Source organism: Malaya genurostris, chromosome 1 (assembly GCF_030247185.1).
Source record: "Malaya genurostris strain Urasoe2022 chromosome 1, Malgen_1.1, whole genome shotgun sequence".
Classification (NCBI taxonomy): Eukaryota; Metazoa; Arthropoda; class Insecta; order Diptera; family Culicidae; genus Malaya; species Malaya genurostris.
The window spans coordinates 139806939-139828677 of record NC_080570.1 but is presented as its reverse complement, the minus strand read 5'-3'; the positions used below and the strand labels follow the sequence as shown (position 1 = coordinate 139828677).

At 36.7% G+C, this 21739-nt stretch overlaps 1 protein-coding gene across 14 annotated transcripts in view; it reads right to left on the bottom strand.

Moving 5' to 3' along the window:
- LOC131425934 (protein lap4) overlaps window positions 1–19008 on the bottom strand; it is a 134229-nt gene extending 115221 nt beyond the window's left edge. For 4 of the 14 annotated variants that reach the window (XM_058588240.1, XM_058588249.1, XM_058588251.1 and 1 more), the window contains exons 1-2: window positions 18451–19008; window positions 13028–13876 (exon numbers count right to left, since the gene is read on the bottom strand). In XM_058588240.1, the coding sequence (XP_058444223.1) occupies window positions 13028–13189 (162 nt within the window). In that variant the 5' untranslated portion in view covers window positions 13190–13876; window positions 18451–19008. Of the gene's footprint in view, window positions 1–13027; window positions 13877–14228; window positions 14398–18450 lie in introns of those variants that run through there. The other 10 variants (XM_058588250.1, XM_058588254.1, XM_058588248.1 and 7 more) reach the window with 7 other exon arrangements.
- Between the last annotated feature and the right edge of the window lie 2731 nt (window positions 19009–21739).

Below are 21739 nucleotides of genomic sequence, written 5' to 3'. Positions count from 1 at the left end.
GTCTAAAAAAGTTATGGCCTCGGTATTTTGGGATGTGCGTGGTGTAATATTTATCGACTACCTTGAGATAGAAAGTACCATTAACAGTGCATATTATAAAGCATTATTGGATCATTTGAAGGCTGACATTGCAAAGAAACAACCGCTACATGAATTGAACTTCGAATTGTTCCCCCACATCCACCTTATTAGCCAGATTTGGCTCCCAGTGACTACTGGCTGTTCGCAGACCTGAAAAAATGCTCACCGGTAAGAAATTTTGCACGAATGCATAGGTTATCGCTAAAACTGAGGCCCATTTTGAGGCAAAAGATAAATCGTACTACAAAAGTGGTATTGAAATGTTAGAGCGGCGCTGGAATGATTGCGTTGCTTTTGATGGAGATTACGTTGATGAATATAGTTAATTTTGAACCTAAAAAAATCGTGTTCTCTTTGTTGGGCCCGGGACTTTTCAGCTCATGTGTAATTTTGCGTGTAGTTTCTCTTCACTTAGATATTCCTCACTGCTTCATGGAGGTTTTTAAGGTTGTTGAAATGTTGGAGTTTTCTTTGTGAAAACAGTGTGGTTTGTCGATTACGTCATTTACACTAAGGTCTTTTTTACACTAAGGTTTTTTATGCGACTTTTTTATGGGAATTCTGTTATGAGGTTATGAGTTTTGTGGTTTCCTTTCTGCGGTTTTTTTATGCGAAGTTTAAGTTATGCGGTTTTTTTATGCGAAGTTTCAGAGTTATGCGGTTTTTTATGCGAATTTTCAGAGTTATGCGGTTTCCTTTCTGCGGTTTTTTTCTATGCGAAGTTTCAGAGTTATGAGTTGTATCATATTCGTAAGCGTTTTTACCTTTTTTTATAAATATAAAAAATAGGTATAGAATTCGCTCAAACTTTCGAAAAATTTTCCGAGGCCCGGAGGGCCGAATGTTATATACCAATCGATTCAGCTCGACAAACTGAGCAAATGTCTGTGTGTGTGTGTGTGTGTGTATGTGTGTGTGTCCGTATGTGTGTTGTCAACTAAGAGGTCGAGATCTCAGAGATGGCTGGACCGATTTTCATCAAACTAGTCGCAAATGAAAGGTCTCCCCGTCACCCAAAACGCTATTGAATGGTTTTGAGATCGGATGTTTACTTTTTGAGTTATACAAAGTTTTATGTCAAAATTTTCAGTTTTTTGACAGTATCTGTCACAATTGACCTTGAAAACAGAATATGTTTTCAGACTTAGATTCCGCACGGTAATACCTATCCAACAAGCCATAGATTGTTAAAATCCGTCCATTTTTAACGGAGATATCGAAATTTTTCTGTAAGCGACTTTTCCCCCTATTCCAGCAGTAGGAGTTTTGAGCGCTGTATGACAAAGAAATGCTTGGGAGCAACGGAAAACACGATTTTTTATACTGTTACATACAATTGTTTCTAAGAACCAAAAGGATTGTGTACAGCATTCTTTTTCGTGACATTTAGCCTCGGACCGATTTTGGCACGGCTCGTTTTTGGCAACATAATCGTTCGAATATGACATATATAAACCAGATGATGGCAGAATTTTTTTTAATTATTTTGTTTTAAACTACTTACAGCAATAAATGCTGGAACAACATAACATCCATATACCATTCGAATCAGTTCGTCGAGATCAGCAAATGCGTGTGTGACAAATAACTTCAATTAATTTTCTCGGAAAATTTCTTTTCTACAAATTCAGATTCATACGAAAAGTCGTATGCTCCCAAACAAAGTTCCTGCATTATGTTTGGTTCCGACCTCTGGTTTCGGAACTACAGGATGATATGTGAAACGAAATCAAAATTGTGTAACTCATTTTTCTTGAAGATGGCTGAACCGATCTAAGATGCAAATGAAATCTAAGAATCATCTAAGATTCAAATGAAAAGTTTCAAAGTTCTATAAAACATCTTGCTTTTCAGTCAGATCCAACTTCCGGTTTCGGGGATTGTATAAAAATGTCTATTCCACATAATTTAATCAGGTTTATCGGGTTAGCAGATTTGGATAGTCGATAAAAAAATTAACTTTTTTCAGTTTTAGTGGTATTCAGTTGTCGATCAGAAGGCACCTAAAAATTTAATTCGTGCTATGATCTCTCAAAGATGTCTTAACTGATTTTCAAATGTTTTGAAACAAATGTAAAGTGTACAGCTACTCAGGTGAATTTATTTGACTTCGGCCATACCGCTTTTAGAATTCCGGTTCCAGTATAAAATCGTTTCTCAAAGCTCAATCGTTTTTATATATATGAAAATAGGTAAAAACACATGCGGATTGATAAAAAAAGGTATCATCTCACTGCTAGGTGGATTAAACACGTTTTTATTATGAATTTCTACTTTACTGTACGGATAGAAACAAAAAGAGATGATGCGAGTTATTTCAAGAAAAAAATCATAATTTTCTCAAAATCAAAACCGAATTATACGGGTGATATTTTTTTCTTTAAATTCGTTCGTTCAAATATTAGGAGAATCGATCGTTACTTTTGTGGAAGTACCAGAACCTTCAGTCAGAAACCGAAAAGTTGAATCTTTCCTTTGTGGGCACATGTTATATTAGCTCGGATAAGCTGTGTACGGTGTGGGTGGGTATCGTTTGAACTATCAACAATCCGATTATGCTAGCGCAGCTGGTCTAGTCTAGTCTAGCTAGCTGCGAGCCTTTTGCCGTTAACCTTTGCAAAAGCTCATCACCAAGCTCATGTCCCGTAGTTACACCGCGCGAATGAGTCGCGCTTCGGTGATCACAGGAAACGGTGTTCCGCATGCCAACCGCAAATTTACCTTCCCGCCAATCTGTGTCTGTGTGTCCGGCACCACCAGATTACTGGGTAACGACGTCTACGACGGTATTCCATCGTTTTGTGTCGGCACTGAACCAAAGCCAAAGCTCTCTATGTTTGTGATTATTTTGAATGTTACTTCTGGTTTGGTAATTTCAGAATTACATCATTTATCCCCAATCTCCGGAAGGTTACTTACTTTCGGGTGATATTTTTCTTTCAGTGTACATTCATCTACACTAATCTACTATCTGGGTGGCTTCAACTCACGATGCGATGATACGTGAATCTAGTTACCATTACCGAAAGAACGTACACAAACAGAAACCCATCGCCACAGTGCAGCATGACATGAGCAAAAGTTTGTAAGTGACTTCGCCATTGCCCAATAGCGTCCCAGCGCTCGACGCATTCCAGGCGGAATAATCATATTACAAAAACAACAACAGCGACAACCACCATTCGGTTCGGTTCTGAGCGCGCGAGTGTGTGTATGTGGCTGGCGAATAAAGATGACGCAACGACGATTGGATATGCCACCGTCGAAGGACTGACAGACGGATGAACCGGACGGAAACCGATTAGCGTCAATCAAAACAAGAAAAAAATGCAACAAGCGCTGCAAGCGCGCCCAATCCACCAGGTTGACAGGTTGTTTGTTCGTTTTTTTTCGCACAAGACCCGTAGCGGGGCTACTCCAACAGAACACGTGAGTTTTGTTGTTTGGTGTGAGTTAATGACAATTCCATGGCTACCGCGCTCATGTTTTTTTTCTCGACATTAACGCTAATTCAGTTTAAGTGTGCATTCTGTCAAACTGTGAAATCCCTAGCAGAAATTCAATCAGAACGCATTGTCCTGACATTGTGCGTGTCGTCACAAAGCGTCGTGCTACATTGCTTCCCGGTGGATGGCACACACACACACACACACTCGAAAACCCGCACGCGGTGAGAGCTACCTGAGATTAATAGCCACCACTAGACGAGAACTACAGAACAGAGCACTCCGCTCGCTCCAGCAGCTTTAATTATAGTCGGGAAAACAGAAATAGAAAATGTTAACAGTGGTAGCAACGAAAAGAAGAAAACAAATAACTATTGATATATTTTTATGGACGTGAAACACGAGTCCGCCTGTTGCCTGCCCGGTGCCGGATGGTTGCATTATTGGAACATTGTTTTGATGTGTTTTTGTAGATGTCGTTCTACATCATCGACCTGTCTCTGTCTGTCTGTCTGTGTGTGTGTTCTGTAATTGACGCGAACGGGTTTACTAGAGTTGCACGAATCGGGGGAAGTTCTGGTTTTAAATCTCTGTTCCATAAAAGAGTTGTGACATGAGAAAAGAAATATTGGAATTAGAACTTCAGCACTGAATGATTTCTAATTGAATTCTATCATATATAATCCTATGATATTCAAGAAATTTTTTTTCGATTCTTGAAAGAATAACCGAAATCACTTTGTTGGGCCGTCTACTGACACTGACTACCGATTAGAGTAGTTTTGATGTCGATTTAGTCTCGCCGATGACAACGCAAATAGGTGAATAATTTGATGCTAATTAGTTACGGTAATTTCAAATTTGTTGCATAACTTATTTTTTTTATTTTGTTGAGGACTTCGCTAAGTTCATATGAAGTTAGCAAAACACTCAAAAAAATAAAAAAGTACGGGTGTGTAATGTCAGAAACATAACTGGATGTCGTGAATACGAATATGACACGCTTTTTTTATGCTTCCGAATTCGAATTGGTAATTGATCGATTGTTTGAATTGTGCAACTTTCCCCTCTTTCATTACTAGAATTTTAAACGATGCGCCTAGACTAAATTACAGATTAGTTACATTAAACATTCTGAAACGCAATTAGGAATTATTAAATAAGCAGTATAGTTGTTTATAATAAAACAATGGTGACTCTGAAAAGAACCTTTTATGAAAGCGTTCGTGATGAAGAGTGGCGAGTTGAGTTAGTTCAGCACGCAGACTCTGAATTCTAAACCCATATTCCGGAACTAAGCTCTGAAACTTGAAGACGATTTTTCGCCATAACTACCAGAATGGGTTGTATAGAGTACAGTAAAGTGAAATTCCGCATAATTCCTTAGGAGTATTATTATGGTTCTAAAAAGAACCGAACAAAAGAAGTCTGGAATAAAAAACTGGACCCTGAGTTCAAGAACTAAATTTAGAACCAATAACAGACTCAGAATCCAGTTTCAATTCTAGAACTGCAATTTAGAAACTTAAATCAGTTCCGGAATACAGTTCCAGAATCCAGTTTCAGCACGCAGGCTCTGAATTCTAAACCTCGTTACGACTACCAAAAAGAAAATGAGAGTTGCGACCTGAGCGTTTGAGGTTTTAACCACGCAGAAGGTGCACTATCCGTCGCTGCTGGTTGATGGTTCAACTCCCACGACGTCTGCTTCCATCGAACGCACGTAAAGAAATGATCGATTTTCGACCACGATTCCCCTTTTATACGCATTCAGTTGAAGATATGTGCCTGACTACCTCAAAATCGTCGTCCTTGCGCGAAAAACCCAAGAGTTTTCCGCATTGTTTTCAAATTTTGAGAAAACTTAATTTTTGAGTTGTTTGTGGTTATCTTACACTGTTCAAAATATTATCCGAAATTCCTGATCATATTTTTGATGAAATGGTGAAAGAATTATGTTGCTACCATTAATACAAGTCGAGATTTTCACGATTAAGTTCTGCCCATTCTTCCATATGGCTAATTTTGAAAAGGCACCCCATAGTAAAGTAAGTCGTATTCACGACAAAATAATTGAGCAGCACATTCAAAATAACCGTGACTAATTGGCAACAAATCAGCAACAAATTATTCACTTCAGCAACAAATTATTCACTGGGCTTCGATTTGTTTTGAAGCATATTTGGGAGAGGGGCTTCGCCAACTTCATATGAACTTAGCGAAGTACTCAGCAGAATTAAAAAAAACCCTTCCTAATTCACCTAGTGATGTGATAATGCCTTTCTCTTGCTTCAAAACAGTCTCATAAAAATATTTTTTTTATCTTTTTATTAAATAATTTGTGACACTAATTTTGGGCTCATGTTTGGCACCAATTGATTCTAATTGAGTCGAGTAGTTCACAAAAGCATGCTTCAGTGTTTAAATCACATAGTAGGCATAATTTTTCCAATCAAGCGCTTGACATTTGCGTTGCCTATTTGTATGAGAAGAGTGGTTCTAATATAAGAAAAAACCCTTCTTAGTCCATTTAGTGGAATTTTCATAGTTCTTGAAAAATCACCATAGGGGGCTTAAACTATTGAGCACTAGCGCTTTACGAAATTAGAGATGATCCCAAAATATTGGCACCCCTATATATAAGAGCGGTAAAAATGAACGTGTTTTGTCGGTTACGTCACTTATACCATCATATCTCCGGAAACCGAAGTCGCAGTCATTTGATCTTCGAACTTGATCAATGGCTCAATAGTAGCTTTCAAACGAGCCTAAGCTTGTTGAAATCGGTTCAGCCATCTCCGAGAAACTTGCGCGGTAAAAAAACGCGTTTTGCCGGTTACGTCATTTATACCAACATATCTCCGGAATCAATCGTCACAGCCATTTGATCTTCGAGCTTGATCAATAGCTTTACAATAGCTTTCAAACCGGCCTAGACTTGTGAAAAACGGTTAAGCCATCTCCGAGAAACATGCGCAGTAAAAAAAAAACAACTCGCTTTGTCGGTTACGTCACTTATATCATATATCTCCGGAACCAGAAGCCACATCCGAGAAAATTGAGCGGTAAAAATATCTTCAAAAAGTATACACACACACACACACACACACACACACACACACACACAGTCGAATGGCATATAACTCCTCCGGCTCCGTTCGAAAGTCGGTTTTTCCAGCAAACCTTTTTATAGAGAAAGGCAAAAATTGAGCAACAAATTCAAAATTACCGTTACTATTTAGTACCCCATTATTCACCTATTTAGTTCAGGTCTTTGAGTGATGGTATAAAATTTTTAACATACTTTACCCCGTTTAAAAAAAATTATCACACTATCTCTGAGAGAAATAAGTACGCAAATTTTGATTTTGTCTGCACATTTTACTTCATAACTCCGGAACCGGAAATCATATCGAAACAAACTGAAGGATTTTTGTAAGGGATCACAAGATTTTGAATCTAAGTTTGTGAAAATATAGTGATACAATAATTATACTGATAAGAAAAACATGTCCAATCACAAAGCATGAAAATAAGTGCTCCAACTTTTTTCGGAGACCTAAAACCTGGCTAAACCGATTTAGACAAACTTAAATTCAAATGAAAGCTCTTTAGGTCCCATACTAAATTCCTGATTTTTTTCTGGATCTGACGTCCGGTTTTGGAGTTATGGGGGCAAAATGTGCAAAAAAATAAATACGTATACGAACTTTTCTCAAACATGTATCGACCGAATTCCACAAACTTAGATTCAAATGAATGATCTTATAGTCCTTTACGAAACTGGTAAATTTCATCTGGATTCGATTTCCGGTTCCGGAATTATAGGTTGATTAGAGTGAAAATAAAATTTTTAAATTACTTTCTCACTTTTCTCAGAGATGGCGTGACCAATGTTTACAAACTTAGGTTAAAATAAATGGAACTTCTGAATTTCATTTGGATCCGACTTTCGATTCCGGAATTATAGGGTAAAGTATGTCAAAAATGGTCACTTAGAGTCGCGAAACACAAAAAAAAACGAAAAAAATTCTAAACTTGCCTCAAGACTACTTCAATCGGTAGTCATTATCAGTAGATGGCCAAACAAACCGATTCCGGCTATCCTGGTTCCTGGTTACCGATTCCGGAGGCACCGGATATAGTGATCATATTTTTTTCCAAATGGATCTCACTTACTTTTCTCATCGATGGTTTGATCGACTTTCACAAATGAAGGGTCCTGTGGTCCCATACGTAAAAAGTTTTCTAAATCGGCTTCATAACTACTCGACTAAAGGAACTTGTCCAGAGAAAAATGATTCAAAAAAATGGAATTGTTTAATTGCTTGAAGTGCTTCAATGACAAGATTTCGTAACTCATCTAGCCATATTGACCGTTAAGATATCTTATTTGGGCATGTTTATTATTGTTAAAATGTTCAATTGAAGATCAAGATATTAAATGTATTTTCTCATAATCTCTCACCGTAATCTCGAGTTCACCTGAATTCCTAACTTAATTTCTGGTATCAAAATTAGTTTCAGATTACAGTTTCAGAATCTAGTAGAAGATTTCAGGTTCAGAATAAAAAACTTTGACTCTGGAACTGAATCGTAATTCTGGATTCTGGAACTAGATTTTGGAATTGAATTTAGTTCCTCAATTTATGTTCGCGATTCGGGTCCAGGACTCTGATTTAGAATTTCACTTCAACTTCATTCTGGAACAAAATTCAGAATATGAATTTTAGATCTGAATTCTGGAACTAAATGTTAGACCTGAACTCCGAACCCGAATTTTAGAGCTGATTTCTGAAACAGAATTAACTGAATTCAGTTGCAGAATTTAAGTTCTAAGCTCCGTTTTAGATTTTATTTCCTATATTCAGAAACTGCATGCTGGAACTAAACTCGAAACATGAATTATGGAATTGAATTCAGTTCCTTTATCAAAGATCGGAATACAAGTTTAATATTGGGTTCTAGAACTAAATTAGGAGCATGAATTCTCAAAATGAGTTTAGTTACAGAATTCGAGAACTAAATTTATTACCTGAAACCTTCATCTGCATGCCGAATTAGCAGCTGAATTCTGACTCCTAGATTTCGAATTGTTTATTGTGGAGCAAAGAAAAGCCCACTGGAGCTAGTTTAATCAAAACTTTCTCTCCAACAGGCATAAAACCTCCTCTTCTTTTGCATCAACAGATCACAATGATAAGAGAGAGCTAATACTAAATAAACTATTTTAGTTACTAAAACCTATCGAGACAGATAATTGAGAAACAGCTTTTTTTAACATTACGAAAATGAAAATGATGTCAAAGGTTCGTTATAGCTGTAATTAGTGCTAGATGAAGGTATTCTAAGAAATGGGTGGAAACGGAGAGTACGGCGATGAATATTTAAGTGTAATAATTGGAGATGATCTGAACAGTCTATACGAGCTTGTAGTGAATCAGCAACAAAAATAACCTTGCAAACGGCACGCCGAACAGAGGAAAAATCTAGATCAACCAGCTTGCAACGATCTTCGTCAAAGTTCTTGGAAATACAAAAAATGAAACCAAGAAGCCTGGAAGCTTTAGAAATAATAAATAAGTCAGATTAAAATCTAATAAAATTCCTAGATCAATGACTGACGATTTTTGATCTAAAACTGTATTTATAGTAGAAGTTCAAGACCCAGCGTTTGCGACTGAAGGAGTAAACGGAGCACATCAATGGGTTTAGTATAATCTTGTTGACTTCGCATTAGATTTGCAAAAAATTGCAATAACATCATTTGCAAAAGATAGCTATATGCATTCTATCGAGAAATTGAAATCGTTTAGATAAGTTAGGAGGAGGAACGGTCCGAGATTACTACCCTGAGGGACACCGGAGCTGACGGTGAAAGGTGAAGTCGTGCAGTTTCCAATCTTTACTGTCATTTCACGGCCGGTCAAATACGAGTGTAAGTTATTAAGTTTTTGAAAATTGTCCCAGAATTCAGTCCTGCCCTAGAATTTGAGTTCTGGTGTAGATAAATAAATGATGGCTAAAAAGACCCAACAGCTGTAAAAATGGAATGAATTCCGAAAAAAATCGGTTCTTTTCAGAACCTTTAAAAATCCATATTCCCATAGGATTATGCGAATATTACCTCTACTGAATATCTATATCTACAAAAAAATATTTGTTCCATGTTCCAAGAAAGTTGCAAAATTCACACAATTTACTAATACGAAGGATTAATCATATCCGTAAGTGTGAAAGATAGTTATATCTGTTACATTACCCATTCACCTTTTTTTCAATATCTTCTCGTTAAAACTTTATGAGGCTGTTGTTAACCCGGAGAATGACCGCAAAGGTGAAGGCCGGATATAAATATACGACATTAATAATAACAAAGGCTATTGTATGAATGTTACTTCAATTGGAATCTGATTTGTTTCATAAAGCGATACTGATTTTCTTGTGGCAAAAACTTTTTTTGTTCAAACTTCGTTAGCCCGAGATGTTCGAAAAACAATTGTGTGCGGTCGCAATGGAAATCCGCATCTGTCAGTGAAAAAGTTTGCAAAAACACTTGTTTTTTTTTGCAAGTACTGTCTATCAAGTTCTTAAATATTTCGATACACGTTTGACAACAGCCAGGAAGGCTGGGAGCGTACCAAGAATGGATCTCAGTGATTGTTACCATTCCTAAGCAACCATGACGCTTTTTCGTCATTTTGGTCAGATTTGGCATCTTGTCACTAGGCCAAAGATGTTTTGGAATGGTTTGGTATTAAACGAATGGAGTCCATGTTGTACCGAAAATACTTACTTGAAGTCACGACATAGCGAACGGTAGGAACTCTCAATATAAAAATAAATTCCGAAAGTCCAAAGCAGCTAAATCGGTTGTAGAGAAATCTGCACAGAGCCTGATGGCTGGAGTGAACTCAAAAGTTCAAAAGTAGTTTCTTCCTGCAGCCTTATACAGACTCAACATGAAAATACTTTTGAAAATTGTTTTATTAGATCAAAAACTTGCATGCAAATAGCAAGTCCAATCCCCTTCAGCGTTTATAATGGCTTGACACCTTCGAGGCATACTTTGAGCGAGATTTCTTCTGAAAACGACCTCCAAATCTGTGAATTCGGCGAACAAGCTGTTTCAAATTGTGTATTCGGTTTTTCCAAGCTCCCAAACGTTCTGAATTGGATTGGCATCGGGCGACTGAGAGGGCCAATCCAAGGTTACGACACCATTTTGCTCCTTTGCCCATTCAAGACGTTTTTGCACATGTTTTTACACTCGGTTTTTGCAAAGTACTTCTAAACCTCAAATTATTTGCGATCAAATATCTGCAAACAGTTCCGTGAGATATATTTAAACCTTTTTTAATTAATTTTGAAGCACCTTCGCGTAAAGTTAATGTCGGATTCTTCCAAAATAGGTCACGAATCATTTTCGTCTTTTTCCGTCAATACACCGACAGAGTCGCGATTTGGAAAGTCGTCGACATTTTTCATCTCTTTTAAACGATTCACCCACTTACTCACAAACTGTTTCGACTTTTTCGTGTATTTCGCCGCAGCAGCTTGGGTCATTTTGAGACCTTTCGGGTGCGTTAATGTTCATGTTTTTATGCCTAAGCGCTCCACAACCACCAACCTATTGTCATTCATGTCCCATGGGACTGATGGTATGTCAAAAGGTTCACAAACAGACGCTGTTTACGCTGATCTTTCCTCTGCCTTTGATATAATTAACCACGATATAACAATTGGTAAATTGGAAAGACTTGGATTCGGTTCTAACATCCTTCGATGGATGCATCGATCGTCGTTTAACGATCCCAATGAGTTTATTGCTTCGTCCGGATTTCCGCAGGGTAGCCATCGCGGGCCTTTAATATTTTGAATATACTTCAACGACGCCAACTTTAGAGGGTCATCGTCTATCGTTTGCTGATGACGTTAAGCTCTACTATTACATTCGAAGTCTAGAAGATGCAGATTTTCTACAATGACAGTTAATGAACTTCGCCGAGTGGTGTATGAAATTGAATTCTGACAAATTCTCGACCTTTACGATCTCGAAGAGAAAAGTTCATTTCATTTCGAATACAGGAGTCAGGAGGACGTGTGTTAAAGACCTTGGTGATCTTCTCGACGAGCAACTGACTTTCAAGCAACACATCAGCTTTATTGTTTTTAAAGCTTCTCGTAACTTAGGATTTGTAATGAGGATGGCTGAACATTTTACAGACGTATACTGCTTAAAATCTGTGTACTGCTCACTTGTTAGTTCAACCCTAAATTAAAGTTCTGTTGTTTGGAATCCTCACTACCTAAACGGTTCTCATAGAATCTAATCGATACTACGCAGATCCACGCTACGAAAGTCGCGGGTTACTAATCGGTCTCGATACACTACAAGTTCGACGAGATGTTGCACGTGCTTTATTAATAGAAGTCAAATATGAATAAATCGTTAGTCATTTGTAACTGTACAAATCATCTATGATCTAATTGTACAAATTCTTCTTGTTAGATGTCGATTATGGATATTATAAACAAACTATCAAACGTTGAAAACCTTTTGGTATAAAAGTGAGGAGGTTTTACGACTGCTGGAGCACGAGATTAGAAAATTGCTGCTACAATGGGCTTTTTCCTGCCCAGCATCAATCCGTAAATAAATTTTTCAATAGTTCTCCTTTACTGGATATTTTAAAAATCCATTAACAAATTTCGATCCTTGATTAATTCATTTATTGACAACAATTCTGCTGATTGCTTTCTTCAGACAGAACAACAAAAAAGGTTGGGATTTTTTTCCTAAACTATATTTTCCAAAGCTCGATTTCATCCCAGAAACCGAACAATAATGCCTCAAACATATTTTTAATCAACGATTTAATTAAATTCTTTAAACCACATCACACCTCATCGCATCACGTACTGGCAAAGTAACTGGATTTGATGGCATGACGGGCGGTTCAGAGTGGTTCCAATTCAATCGCTCCCATAACTGGACAGAGAACTCAAACGCAGTGATGAGGTCATTCCGCTTCGTCGTCACCATCATCATCATCATCATCGTCATCATCTACAATACAAGATCATTGCAGCCATGGAACGCCATTCTACTACCTCGTTCAGTTCGTAGTTATTCTCTGTGTGTTTCACAGTCTTTCCTCGGATTCCGTTTTGGTCTGCTGTCTGTCGACACCGAACTGCCGTTGTCCCCCGGTCCGAGTCTGTTTGTCTGTGTGCAACAGAAATACCAATCTTCTTTATGTTTTTGCTTGCTTGCTTTGCTTTGCTTTCGAATGTTAATGAGCCTGATTTAGTTGGGAGTTTCGGCGATGGTTCGATGGTTGGTGACATCATAGCGGCCCATCGTATTTCGGTTCAGGAAGTAAAGTTCACAAACCGAAACAGGTCAAACAAATACTGTTCCGATTCTAGTAGTGTGTCATACAAAAACGTTGGACGTTAGAAAACATTTCATGGGAATCTAAAAAAATCCGACTTACCTTGGGCAAATCCTTTATGTGATTGGCATCGAGCAGCAGTTCCTCGAGTGACCGCGAGTACCGGAGGATTTCCTCCGGTACGTTCGGTAGCGAGCAGTGCCGTTTGTCCACATACTCGATCTGGCGATTGCAGCCCTTAAATATTGGGATGCATTTGAACATGGTTGCGGGCCTCCTTGCCACCGGTACTCCGTGGTGGAATGATAGCCTTTTTTTCGGTTGGCCCTAGTGCACTACTAATTCACTGACACACACCAAACAAAAAAATAAAACACTAGCACAGTGCGTCGTACGCACGATCGGTTCCCACCACTAGTAGTAGCCAACCCGCCTCTATTCCGGGGAAGGGGCGTCCTCAGAGCAACAACATCAGCTCAATGCCTGATGAACTCCGATCGATCGGTCGGTCGAGGTAGGGTTGTTTTCTTCGGGACCAGACCAGAACCACTTTCAAATCACTTCTTCCACACTACTATTTTGCTCCGATGGTTTCCCACCCGTCGTCGTAGCGAGCGAGCGAGCGCGCAGGCAGCAGAGGCTTCTCGGATATCCAGTGTCAGTCAGCAGAGCCGCCGAGAACCGGATTTTTTTATACTGCTTCTTTCGCTGTTTTTTTTTTGTTGTTTTACTTTTTCTTCACACTCGAGGGCTTCCTCCTCTAGCTTCTTCAATCTGTTGGGAAGCCGTTTCTGCAGGAAAACTTTTGCCCAGCCACTCGGGGCGGGCAGACAATCGCAAAAATCAATAAAAATCACACTGCACTTCTCGTAGCAGCACCTTTCTTGTGTTGCTCTTTCTTCGTCGTACTCAAAACTTTACGTGGTGCATTTCACTACGAACCAATAAACACTGTTGTGTCGTAAAACAAAATAGAATATGAAACATGAGACAAAACTGACAAACACACACAAACACTCATACGTTCACAGGCAGCAGTTGGTATGGGTTGCCAATTGTTTACACCGTACTCTCTTCAGGAGTTGTAGGAGAAACTCCACTACATTCTGTCAAACTGGGTAGAAGCGAAGAAAAAAAAATCGCAACAAATACCAAGAAACAAAACTAACGGCACAAAAAGCACTTTTCCAGCACTGCTGCTGCTGCTGTTTCTGATTATCACTTTTGTTCTGCTGTTTGCTACGTTGTTATTGTTGCGGTTGACGACACTCGTCCCCGCTCTCTCCTTGGCAATAGTACACACCCAGTTTCTTCACCTACAACAACGCCCCCCTAGCTACAAGTATCTAATAGTGCCCTCTAACAAACGCACTCTCGTTGCTGTGGACTGTGGCGTTGATCGGTATGGACTCGGTATGTGAAACTGACTGAACTAACTAACCGACACGAACGAACTGCCTGGCGAGCGAGCAAGCCGAAAAATGCGTTGAAATATAAAATCATCGAATAGCGAATGAATGTGAGAAGTGAGAACACAACGAACCACCAACACACATCGGTACCGGCCAGTGATGCCAGAGTGGACTGCTTTGATTCAATCAGATCGTACGATTTTTAAGGGGCGGGTATTTTTGAAAAATATTTTTTCCTTGTCGTCTTTTTGTTTTCTTATTGTAAAATATTTCAATTTTTTTTTGTCAAATTTTCAAGTCTATTGGAAAAAATCTCGAAGTGGTGGCCCTTTATATTTTTCCTTAGCTCACATTGTGAAGAGGCATGAGCTCGCCACACGGGCTCAACAATTCTGCTTCGATTGACTTGAAATTCGGACGGAATATTCTTGAAATGTTCTATTATATGAAAATACAAAGAAACAGATATGATTTTTCGAAAGAGTTAGACCCTACGCGCCAATAAATTTTCAACGAGCTTTTATCGAAAGCACATTCTAGGAGACTGTGTTCATCGTCATTTAAAAACTACTTCGCCGATTATTTTCAAACTTTACACACACTCTACATATAAAATAACCAGCTCCAACTTTTTCCTTTTCGTTTTTTGTTACTTTCGGGTGGTTTTACAGCTCCAAAATGGCGGATTTTGTCGTAGAAAATAGCAGTTTTGACTTTAAAAGAACTGCCAAAAATCCCAAAAATAAAAACATCAAATGAAAACGTAAATGTTTTCATAAACCCTCTGTCAATAAAAACATAGAAACCTATTTTACTTGGATTTTGTTGGACACCGCAAATCATGATTTCGCATCCCTAAAAATATTTTTTCACCGACTTATTTCTCAATGTTTTTTCAGGAAATGGATACAAAAATGATGCTTTCCGTAAAAAAATAAACCATTGATTTTACAGCATAAACAATTGATTCACATTCAGATCTATGGGTTACAATACATTTTATTGTATCTTGACAAGATTTTTTTCATTTTCAGTGATTGAATATATTGTTTCTACGTTTCACAATTGAATTTATTGTACACGTGGTGTTTCAAACAAACTGCAAACTGTACATTTAATTGTTTTCATGTATGAGAAAACTTTATGATTTGAATTGTTAAGATACTTAACAACCTATACATTCTATTGTGAAAAGCATGTTCACAATTAATTGAATAGTGTATAGCAATACATTAAAATATTTTTCAATGGTCAAAGCAAAATTGTGGAAGGTTTTGTAACAACAAATCGTATTGTTTTTCTACAATATTTTTTATTCGGGTTTGTATTATGCAAAATGTTTGAATTAATTTTTTTAACGATTGCTCTACGAAAAAGGTGGGAGGGGTAATGTCAGAGACATAACTAAATGATGTGAATAGCAATAAAACCGACATGCTTTTTCACACATCCGAGTATCGATAATCGCACGTACTAGTTGATTGATTTTGCACTCTTTCAATGCGCCACTTGCATCATTGTAAAAGTGCAATTACAAGACGGAACACACGAGACTACAAAATTACACATTCATAAATTTAAAAAAAATCCGCAACAAATCGTTCTCAGCCATTTGAGATTTCTAAATTTAAGTTGCGAATTAATATGACATTAATTTCAATTATTTGTCAAACTCATCTCGAAAATACAAATTATATAGCGAATCGAAAGAATGTCCTTAAACCGATTTTTAGAATTCTAAACTATACATTATTGATATCCACTCGCCAAGTATGGACAAAAGGTATCTAGAATTCCTTCAACAGTCATGAGAAATAGTAAAGTATAATTTACTTATAAACTGATATGATATGCACTGCAAAAACTAGATATTTTCAGGGAACATCTTACAAACCAGTTGTAATTCGATATGAAAAAGATCTTGTAAGAATATAATTCAGTTCGTTTAAAAATGATACGTAGTTGGAATCAGCAAGATGAAGTATTGTCATCATGTTAAAGATTTTGATCTGCAACAATGACCAATTTTTCAATAGGCGAGAAATTCAATTTTGGTTTGGCATCTTTGTTATAAATTGAAAATAGTGTCTATTTAACTAGCAAACAAAACATGTTGCCCCAGCGTTCACACCAAACATTTTAGAAAACTTAAATTTTGAGTTATTTGTGGTTTGTTTGCTGATCAAATTTTCGATGATATGGAGAAAAAATTATATTGCTGCGTCAAATACAACAAAAGATATTTGCGATTAAGTTCTACCCTTTTTTGTACACGGTAAATTTTGAAAGTGCGCCCCATATTAAAATAAGTCGTATTCACGACAAAATTTTCGAAAATGCTAACGGAGAAACGGAGTTTGCTTAAAATAACAAAAGTCAGACGATTTTTAAATATGACTTCTGTAAATTTCACGCTAGAATTTGATTGTTTTGAACCAATATCTTTCTTCTACATGAACAGTTACATCTATTTGATTTGAGGCAAAATTCTGATCCTGGCTAACAAAAAAATGATTTCTTGCTGAAATAAATTAACCCAAATTGCTCAAATAAATGTCAAAGAAAGTTGAGTTGATGTTATTGACAATGTATTTGTTGATTCAATCATGTTTCACATTTACATCAAGAAAAAAATTGGTTGATTTTATCTATAACCTTATTTGTGTAATGATACAACTAAGTTTATTGTTTGAATTAAGTGTCAGAGAATTTTTCTCTACCGTGGATAACCAAGTTTATTAGAAGAAAACGAATGTGTTTCTTTCGTTTCTCTGTAGTTTTTCAACGATACGAGTGTATATGGATAGTTAAAAATGTTACTAAGCCTGCATTACATAACACGTTTTTTTACAGAAAATATTCGTTCTAACTGCAAATTAACTTTACTATGAAATGGTTTGTCAAAAAATTGACAAGAACGCACAAATAAAATATTTATTTTTATCAAATTATTTACTTTTTTTGGTACTGTTTCAATAAAATAAATCGTAGCGTGAAACCTAAATTTAATTACTTTTACAATATTCTTCTCTGCGTGTGGTATTTGGTGGGTTTACGAGTATTTATTGTAGGTTGTCGACGTTTTTCGGCGAATAAATAAAAAAACAAACGCTAACGCCAGTTTGTAAGGACGTTTCGAGCTACTACAAACTACAAACATAGAGGATTTTTAGTAATTCTAAAAAAATAGCAGCGCTATCACGATTTTATTTTTCAAACCAGATAAGTTATAAAGATACATTGCTCAATTGGTATCTTGTTTTAGGTGGCGTTTTAATACTTGGCATCAACCAGAAAAATATTTACATGTTGTACTGATCCAGGCAAATCAATTGGTAGAAGCACTACTACTCTATGATCATATTATTATTATATGAAACGACATTTGATGATTCAGATAGAAAAACAACATTCTTATATTACGCGGTAACATAGAACATGTTTGGAACTTTGTATTGAGCCAATGATATTTCAACTAACGAATTCTGTCTATACTATGACTGAGATTTTTGCAGAATCGGAATTGGATTTGCTTACTTTTAAAAGTATTGCTCCTCTGAAAAAATTGAATTCTCAACCAATCTATTAGGTTTTGCACGAACATGACATAACCTCACAAAAATGAACAGAATGAACTTTTTTTGACAGTCGACGTGTACTTGTTTACAGTTTAAAAGTTCATCGTTCGAATGTAAAAATTGCAAGTCGCCTCGGTAGTTCATTTGTGTCGTCATCGTGCAAAACCTAATTTCCGGATTATCAAACTAAACTGTTACTCATCTCTAAAAAATACCGAAAATTTTGGCAACACTGGCCGGTCCGAAATTCACTATCTTGGCCACACTCTGGCAGCATGATCTCAACCTCACACACTCATATGGATGGATAGTTGCTCTTTCAGAGCATACTTGCTACCGCCCCACCCCTCCTTTTTCTCTCTCTCTCTCTCCACCCTAACACTTTCGATTCAACGTCCCTCGGCCCGAGCAACCCACCAACGTCCAGCGTTCAACTGCACAACCCGTTCACTATTCTTTTCATTGGCTTCTTCTCCGGTCCGGTTCAACAGAATCATGAACAGAGAAGCTTTTCATTTCTTCAACTTGAACACACCTTTGACAGTTCGTTGCCACCAGCAGCACACACTTGTAGAATGCAATTTTCACTAGCAGTTGCGTGTGCACAATTTTCTCACTACATTATGGGAACTTTTCCAGCGGTGGAAAACTTCTTGAAATACTATGCGACCGCCGATTGACCGACACGGGATGATTAATACCAGCTACGGTTCTTGGCTTTCTTTAAGCTGTAATCTTTTTTTCACTTGTTCACATTTTCGCTTCTGTTTCTGCTAGGTGAAAAAACTTACTACTGACGATGACAATAATTGCGATTCGCCGAAACACCACACACGCACAATAAATCGCAAAAGAATTTTGCTATACTATCACAGCAATCGCGTCACTATAGCAACAATAATGCTCAATGAAACTAAACAAATGTCACAAACTATCTTTTTTTCCTACCAGAAAACGCACTATAGCATTAAATCGGAAAGCAGCAGAGAACCGACGGATTACCACAAAGCATCCCGTGAGTGAACGCTCCGCGATCGCAGCTCCACCAACTATTCCTCAGCACCAAACCTTCTTAACTTGGCAACGACGAGAGAAAAACTGAGATTACACCATGACGAGAAAACACATTCACACACCTCTCTTACAGACAGCGTTGCCAACCCTACGGATATTACAAATTATCATCTTGTTTTTTTTTTTGTATATACGGAGGAACCTCTCAAAATCTTAAGAATTTGCAACTTGTTGTTCAAAAAATCTACTAATTTTTTATTTTTAATGCAGATATCTACGAAAAAAACATTGTGCAATTATTTAAAGAGATTTTTACTTCATGAAATAAGGGCAACACTGCTGACAGGCAGTGTTAGCGAAAATTTTTTAATCTGCCACAATCAATTTTTCAACGAAACCAATGTAAAAGATGATGACCTAAATGATTCGAAACCATATCTGTGCGTCCGTTTCTGTAATGTGTAATGTATGTGGAGGATAATTTTTTGCACATTAACGTTGGAATGAATTTCAGAGGTGCAGCTCGTTCAGAGATGATGATAACAGGAGCTGTCAAATGGGCAGGAAAATTTTTAATTAGTTCATATTTTTAAAGATTTCTGATAGAAACGGGCAATACCATAGTAGAAATAAAAAAAAAAAAGGTTTTTGCTCTGAGGTGCTAACGACGATCTTCATTCATTGTTCAAAAATTTGGGTTGAATTAGAATGGAACATTGGTTCAATACCATTTTTCAAATTTTCGCGAATCACAAATAAAGTATCCAAAATAAATGGTACTCGATCGCTAAACATTCTAGTACTTGAGAAATCAACATCACGTTGATTTCTGCTCAAAAAAATGTTGGTAAGAAAAAAAAATTAACCTAACCCAATTCTACTCATTTCAGTAAGTCGCACTAGAAATCCTGTTTTAATCCACCTAGTAGTGTAATTATGCCTTTCTCATATCAATCATACTATCATATATAATACTGTGGTATTTTTCAAAATAATTTTCTTCGATTCTTAAAAGAATAACCGAAATCGGTTTGTTTGACCGTCTACTGATAAAAACTATCAATTGGAGAAGATTTGAGCTCAGTGATGGTATAAATTAACACACTTTACCCTATATTTCCGGATCCAGATATAATTCAGGAATTACGTATGAGACCACAAGACCTTTCATTCGAATCTAAGTTAGTGAAAATCGGTTCAGCCATCTCCGAGAAAAGTTAGTGCAAAAAAACGTTACATACACACATACACACACACACATACAAACAAACACACAAAAATTTTGCGTACTCGAGGAAATGAGTCGAATGGTATATGACTCTTGGCCTTCCGGGCCTCGGTTTAAAAGTCGGTTTTTACAGTGATTGCATAACCTTTTTATATGAGAAAGCAAAAAATAAGTAGTAATCACTTTCAAATCGATCTTCTTCCCCTCCGAGTTTACTCGCTGACATGCATTCGTATTATCGATTAATCGAAAAAATCGTGGCCAATCACAGCTGCCGACTTGAAAATATTCGGAAGAATCTTCTTTCTCTTGGATCCATATTTCATTTGCAGGTGTTGCTACCGGTAGTTGACGGCAATATGCCAACAAATTAATGTTCCGTGTCATTTTCTTGTCTTGTTTACTAGATGAGAAATCGACGTTTCAGGTAAACTCATTGACTATTTCCCTTAAGGTCAGACTCGATATTACAATACACCGATTGTGCTGTTGATTTTCTTGTACAAATTTATGCAAAAAAAAAATAAAAGAAATGGTTCGTTGTAAAAGTACCAACTTAGTTTATGCTCTCACAATGATTTATTTCTTTGAAATAGTGAGAAAAGAAAATCTGGTTTGTATTGCTAATATTGTCACATGAAACTGCAAAACAAGATAATTAATTTTTTAAACATATTAGGTTTTTAAATCAATATTTTGTTAAAAAATGCAAATATATTACTTGTGCGTTCCGGTCATTTTTTTTTGTTGAACAATTTCACAGTATTTTTGATATGAAAAATCAGTTTGAAATGAACGAATTTTGAAGTGTTTTAAATTTAAAAAAAAATTTATTGCAGATAAGTGAAAGATGTGAATTCAAAGTGATTAATTACTTGATGTTACACTTCTGTTTGTTGGAATCATTCATTTTTGTTTGTTTTTAAGAATTAAATGATTCCTTGGAAGCAACTTTCCAAGAAAGTTTTTGATGCTACTCTTATTTCGATTTATATTCAATTCTCAAATGCCTTCAATACAAGGTTTTAGCTTTTTAAAATTCAATTGATTCATGACGAAAGGTGCTAACGGAAAATAACAGTTATTTATTTTTTCTTTCGTAAATTACCGGATTTGACGTTTGACTAAATTGAAATCTTCGATGAAATTTCTATTATGGCATCAAAATAATTAAAAAAGGAAGTAGACAACGGAGAGGTTCACTATCAAGCCCTGGTTTACAAATTTTTTTAGTATTTGATGATTCTCCAGCCCGATCAAGATAGAGATATGCTGCATCAATTTTTTGTGTGAAGAAGACATGTTATGTAATGTTATGCAGTTGGTAATAATTATATTAATCATCAATACATAGGCTTGAATTGTTGAAAAGCCCCTAGGAAATGAATGAACCAGATAAAATTTTACATATGAAACGCGTACAAACTTTAACCGCGAAAGGAAAAATTATTTTGTTTATTCACGGTGGAATCAAATGGCTCTGGTTAATAAAAAAATAAAACATACGATTCATTTGACCAATAAACTTAGTTGTAGCATTACACAAATGAGATCATATATAAATTGAACAATTTTTTTTCTT